The 6,861-nt window shown below is 46.7% G+C and overlaps 1 protein-coding gene across 1 annotated transcript in view; it reads left to right on the top strand.

Moving 5' to 3' along the window:
- Positions 1–202: 202 nt before the first annotated feature.
- Positions 203–6,861, top strand: part of LOC129783141 (CMP-N-acetylneuraminate-beta-galactosamide-alpha-2,3-sialyltransferase 4-like) — a 38,884-nt gene continuing 32,225 nt past the window's right edge. Inside the window, 1 exon segment of the mRNA XM_055792945.1 lies at positions 203–280. Coding sequence (XP_055648920.1) covers positions 203–280 — 78 coding nt within the window.

Raw genomic sequence — 6,861 nt, 5'->3', positions numbered from 1 at the left:
TGGCAATAATTTGTCCTGGGACATGCCAATCTTTCTCCAGCGACCATAGAAAAAGTCCAGATAATTGGTTTATACTAAGCGCGTGATTTCTGGCCAGCTGAAGTTAGCGGGGAGGGAACCCACTGAGTCTCCCATGAGGGAACATCACCATGTGAAGGAGATGGGTTATTTCTCCCTAGACCAGCCGAGGACCTAGCCCTGCATGGAGGCAATCCCGCAGAAGGTGTACAGAGAACCTGGTCCAAAGAGCTGGAACCGGACAGAGAGCATGGGTGCATGGGTAAGCTCAGTGTAAAGGACAGGAAAATTTGGTTTGCTTGTAATTACTATATTAAAATCTTCAATAAATCTGCAGGTGTAGATCAGCAAAAAGCCCTGGCCTCCAACCCAGACACAAACACTGACAGCTTTTGAGGTCGCCACAGAAGACAGGAAGTCCTCAGGCCAGCTTTACAGCAACCAGACAGCCATAGAGTAATTCCCGATTTCTACCAGTCTCAGGGAGGTAGTGTCAGGTCCCAATTCTTTAGCAAGGACTTGAGAGCAGAGTGGGTGGTAAATTACTGTTTACTTTCTGTGTCACCAGAAACATGCAGCGGGATTCTGCCTCTCTGGCTTCACAAGAAGAGCATCAAGTAGAAACACCTGCTCCTTTGGTGGAGGAACTGAGCATGTTTCAAAGGCCATCCACAGCAATGATGTGCCCTGTTTCCAAGTGTTTATTATTTTCTTGGTGGTAAGTGTCCAGCTGACATAGGAATTCAGATGGTGCCACCAGAGCTGTCACAGCTCCGTGCAATTAGAGTGTGCCTTACAAAGGCATGCTCCATCTTCCTGGGCGACATGGTACCTGCAGCGATGCTGCATGTTTGGTTCATCAGCTCAGTGTCAACCTTTCAGCTGTCCTGCCCTATGTGCTAGGCAGCGCTTGTTCCAATGCACAGGAGCCAGCAAAGCTCCTGGGCTTTCTAGGAGCATGTATGGGTCCGTGCGTCTTGGTATGGGACATGACCTGGGTAACTGGACCAGGATGCAAGGGTCCAGATTTGTCCTACCACTGATTAGCTTTGCTGCTTTACAAGTCCAGTTGCTGAACTCTGAGGCAGGGATCATCATAATTACTTGCCATAGCATCGATTTGAATATGTTTTACTGAAAGTCCTGCCTGGTGTTTGACCCATGTCTTCTGAAATGGGCATCGTGTTCTGCAGGGAGGGGATGGTGGCCTGTGTGTGAAGGGGCAGGACTTTTGGAGCTGGTTAATTATAAGGAGTTTTGTTTAACTGGAAAGCTGGAGGTCTGAGCAGGGTCTTGGTTGCTATATAGAGTCCAGAGACGCCCAGGCACTGACAGGGATTCACAAGCGGTGAAACACAGCCTTCACACAGCCTGTCACTGGTGGAGGGTGTCCAGCTGAAGCAGTGCCAGCTTGGGCTCCTGCCACACGAGGTCCAGTCCTGCAGCTCCTCTGCACTGTGCAGATGGGGTTTGGCTGGGGACTCTGGGGTGCACACATGCACAGCCTGTGGATTTACACCACCGGATCAATCTGACAAGGGGACCCTGTGACTGCAGATCTGCTCATCCACAGCAGCAGGCACTGTGAGCCAGGAGGAACCGCTATCCAAATCAACCTAGGAGAGCATGAGGCACACTCCTGAAAAGCTGGCTTTGCCCCAAACACCCTGCTTTTAATTTTCTGGCAGGTGTCGGCCATGCAGGTTGCTCAGTGGGCAGGGGAACTTTGCAGGGAGACAGTGAAAATTTGGTATTAATTCAGTATTAGCAAAAGCTTCTACAAACCCACAGCACCACAGCCTCCCGTGGGCTACTTCCTCTGTAATGGGCTGTGGAGCCTGCTATAAATGGGGAGAGAAAAACGTCACGTTTGCAGCTTTTGCTCCCCCTCCCCTGGACACGTGCATTGTAAATCCTGGGTCTGTGCCATTCCTCCCTGCCCACCCCAGAGCTCGTGCACATATATTATCTGCCAGCTGACAGATTCGGCAGTGACAGATTAGTCGAGCTGGAGAAAGGCCATTTGGACCCTGGGATGCTGGTGGCAGAGTCCAACAGCCGGCAGCAGGAGTGCACGGAGCAGAGAGGTGTGTGTTCCTCTTGTAATCTCAGCGGAGCCAGAGAACCCAGGGAAGCAAGAAGGGAAGTTTGAGCCACGGGGCTGGATAAAACACATTTTGCTTCAGGTCCTGAGCTGGCTGCATTTGCCTAAGGTCTTTTTGGTGGCTTGAAGGCTAATCTCCCACCTAAGCCCAGGAAATGCTCTCCAGCCCATTTCCACTAGTTAGCATCCAACTGTGTTTCTCCATGAATACAGACAGGAGGGTGGCACAGCAAGTTTTCAGCCACACAGGGGAAGAAGTAACTCACACTGCACTATTGCAGTACTGTGAGCCTTTTCCCCCACATCCAGCATGCTGGCAAAGGCTTCCACAAGACAGGGAAGCTGTAGAGTGATGCAAGTGTGATTGCACAAGTTGGGAGCAATGTTAGAGATGTGTGAGAGCAAAGCAAGGTCAGCTCTGACACCTGTTGTGCAGGATCATGGATGCATTTGCATTGCCAGCCACTAATCTGTACCAGTTTGCACCAGCTGAGCGCTCGGGCCCTGAGTATTTTGTGCTGATAGCATACAAAATATTTTGTGTTTCACTCTGTTCTGCTTGTAAAAAAGAAAAAGGATTGTATTTGAGGCTATAGGAAGGACATCTTCATCAAACATGCTGAATAAATACTGCCTTATTTATGAGGCTTTAAGTCTCTACCAAATTAGAACCTGACTAAAACATGAATCTATTCACCGGTTCCTCACACAACACAGAAAACAATGCCAATTTAAATCCAGATAAATTTTTGAAGGTAAAGGTAGGTAGAAAAGGTACTGAATTCCCATGTGTGGCTAGTTCTTAGGAATGTGACAAAACTGTCTCCATTTAGCTGCTGGGGAGGAAGGTGCAGAAGAACCATGAACTAAGGGAGATGGAGATACATCACCCAAGAAAGTGTCCTGTTTGCTCACAGTGTGCTTGCCGCATCTATGACACAATGCCTGGACCCAGGATGCCCTTCTATGAGGGCCTTCCTCACCTAAACAAGAAGAGCTATTTGTGTAGCCAGTAGGGGCATGACATCGGGAATCAAAAGTTGTGGTTCTACCTGGGGAAAAAGGAAACTGTGAAAGGAGCTCCAGATTTCCCAGCTCATCTAATCTCATGGATCTGTGAAAATCTAGTGGGTGAAATTACTTGCATGGAGGCTTCTCGCTGCTCCTGGTGTTGTTTGCCTCCATGGAAATACAGTTCCCTCCAGCCTGCTATTAAGAAGCCCAGTGAGTATCGCTTTATGTGGAACTGACTTCCCACGGGAAAAGTGCCATGCTGAATACCCATCACTTTCCTCTCAAACCATGAGGCCCAGGCTCTGAGATGTCAACTACAAAAGAGCCTCTACATGGAGAGGGACTATCAGTCGAAAGGCACCAAGTGCCACCAGAACTGCACTGCCTGCCTTCTTGCCTGCTGCTGGCTGGACCACCAGATGAAGGAGATCTGCGTGTGGGGAATGGTGTGGCTGTTGCACTTCAGGGTGCAGGCAGCAAGTATTTCCTTAAACCAATAAGCAAGTGGGCTCTTAGACGCTGTGAGGAAACAGCATTGTTCAGTAAACTGAATAAGACCATGTTCATTGATGTGCTTCACTGCACTGGTGAACACCTGCATACATTATGGTGGCTGTCAGCAGGCAATTCCAAGGGTAATGGCAATAACCCAGTCTAATATAACCCCAGTAGTGTGAAAGGTGATGGGAGAAGATGGGGAAATTTCTTTCCTAAGGCTGTTCTTTCTCTGCATTCTGAAGTTTGAGATTTCAATTCCCCCATTCACAGGTATAATGACATGCTCTTAATGGCTGTAAAATTACAGAGCTCTTTTTTAACTCCAGCCACAGCATATCACTCTGACCTCCTGCAGCAGTGAATTACATGAACTGACTACACAGTACATCAGGTGTGGTCATTTTTTTTTTCTTTAACCTGTATTAAATTTCCCTAACCATTAATCTAATGGAATAAGAACATAGTTTTCTTATTATGAGATAAGGCAAGAAGAGCAATAAATTCCTTTTCACTATAACACATATAATTCTAAAATATTCCTGCCATTAACATTCCTCCCCAGGCTAAATACCTTCTGAGAATTCTGGCCACATGGGGTAGTCATAGACAAACCCCATTTAGGCCTTCAGTCGCCTTTGCTTCCTTTCAATTTTTCAATCTCAATTAAACATTGACAACTTCCCCAGTGTGAAATGACCCAGAACATACTGTGCTAGAGTCTAAGTATATCCAGGCTAAATTTGGCCAGATCTTTTCCTCAACAGCTGGGAGACATGGGCAGTGGGTCTTTACCTAATGCAGAAAATTCAAATCCCAATTCCCAAAGATCAAATTTCTTTCTGTTCCCTGAAGCAGTAGAGTTGTACTGTGACTGTCTGCTCAACACCCTCATGCCTGGGGAAATATTTGAAAGCCCCTTTGCTAGTATAATTTTGATGATCTAATGTGATCCAATCAGTAAAGATTTACTTTAAGTTGAATAAGTTGTTAGACGATCTTTACAAATCAGTAGCCCAGGTACTATCCTGGATGTTTCACTGCTTTGGAGTATCAAAACCAGAACTCCCAACAGGTTTTAGGAAGCAATAGTCCCCATCCCCTTGTTGGTGACTAACACATTGAAAAGACCATTCCTGGCATAATATTAACCAAGGTGGATCTTTCCTTTTGCTCCTCATCCTCTTACTCAGGTGCTATAATCTTTACTGGTCCCAGACCTCTCATATCCTGCCTCTCGATCTTTTACCCTCTGACCACTGCTCTGCCTTAGATCAGCAAACACCATTATTCAACACAATCAGATCTCAAAAAATAATTTTTGAACTGGCAAAGTCCAGAATGATTACTACAATAATACAACCCTGCAATTATAGAGAATCTCAGAGCGGTCTTAAAAGGTAGGAGAGTATCATTAGCTATGTTTCACAGATGGGAAGCGCAGGGAAGGGAAATGATTTATTTGAAGTCTTACCTCAAGGCAGAGGTAGAGGTAGACAAGGAACCCAGGAGTCCTGACTTCCAGTTCCATTATAGAGTGTAAGTGGAAACCCACGGAGTGCTTACGAGCCTTTCCAGCTACAGGAAACACCAAGGCTGCTCTAGCAGACCTGGCTGCTGGCCAGCTGGAGAAAGAGAGCACATATGGGGTCCAGCTGAAATAAATGCAATCCTCTCATGGGAGTTTCAAACTTAATTGGCTGTTTTATGACCAAGTAAGCTAACAAAAATCTTGGGCCACATCCCTTTCCTGCAGTTGAGCGGGCTGTGAAGTCCAAACTAAGTCCCATAAACACTGCTTGAACCTCCAGAGACTCTCTTTCTGGTTTGTGCTTAGCAAAACCTGTCCCTTCTTGAATGAGATTACCCTTTTTTTTCTTCCTTTTTTTTTTTTTTCCTTTTCTGTGAACTCATCTCAGTGTCATTGACAAGGCAAACCACCAAGATGAGGTTTGTTGGGGCTGCAAACCTTCTGTGAGGGTAAATGCAAACATGTTTTCCCAATGCTCCCCCTGCATACACCTTCCACTTCAGTACAGTCAGCTTCAGCACTGAAATTTAGGCTCCCTGGAGACCTGCGCACCAGGTGGGCTCTGAGAAGCTCCATCAAGAAACCAGCTGTCCCCTAACAGATGTGACCAAGAATGTGACACATGCCCATGGTTTACTTCTCTTTGCCTGTATCTCCTGTTTGCTTTTCAGTATCAACACCACTTGGACTTTGCTTATTAATTTCCTGATTCTCTTTCAGTCTCCCTTTTTCTCCCTCTCCTCTCCTCTCCTGGGCTAAGCCATAACATCGCTTTGCCCAGGCACTTTGGCAAAGGGAGCTGGACAAAAGGAGTAAGGCGGGCTCACGGAATTTGAGCTATTTCTTAGTGGCATAATTACAACCCTTGGGAAGCTGGGTTGAATGCTGAGGTCCGTCACGGAGCAGAGCAGCTGCTCCAGTTCAGGGGGAGGTTGTGGGTACCAGAGTGAATGTCCAACACAGCTGACAATAGAGTCAGGATAAGATCCAGAAAAACAACAGGAAGGATACAGAACATCTCCCTGGAGCCAGTTGCTCCCACAAATGTACGTCAGCCCTTGCTTGACGGGGAGCCCAGTGGCCTGTATTTGCAAAGGTGGTGGAAAAAGGGACAAGGAAGCTCTAATAGTTTCAGAGGAGGCACAAGCCTTCACGATAGAGAGATGTGCAGAGAGGTAGGAGAATACAAACAGAACAGAGGGCTGCATAGCATGGGAAGGAACTACAATACTGACTTAAGGAAAGCAGATATCGACATGCAACACCCTTGGGGATCAGTCTATGCTTCTAGCATAATGATCACTCGAACTCAGGGCTCCTGTCACTAGCTTGGAAGATAACCTTCTGCCATCCTCCCTTATAGTATATCTTAGCTAAAGGCAAGATGTAACCCTGGTAGTGGAGACACTTTGCACTTCCTCTATCCAGTGCTCAGCAAGGAGGTGCTATAGTGCAGCTCCTAGTAGGAAACCCCTGCTGTAGACAGACCTCTGACTGGCAGTGAAGACGTGCCCCTATTCTTTTTCCTTTCACCATTTTCAGGGCTGCAAGTAGCAAATCAAACCTTTTCTAAGCATGGAAATGCAACCTGCAGAGTTTGGTGATAGAAAGGGCAGAGCAGGGCCCTGCTCCCACAGTTTGTTTCTAGTTTGTTTCTCTGAAAATGCCTTGAGTGTTTTATACTTACGCTGTTTTCAAA

This window comes from Falco peregrinus, chromosome 1 (genome assembly GCF_023634155.1).
Source record: "Falco peregrinus isolate bFalPer1 chromosome 1, bFalPer1.pri, whole genome shotgun sequence".
NCBI lineage: Eukaryota > Metazoa > Chordata > Aves > Falconiformes > Falconidae > Falco > Falco peregrinus.
This window is presented reverse-complemented; position numbering and strand designations above follow the sequence as displayed.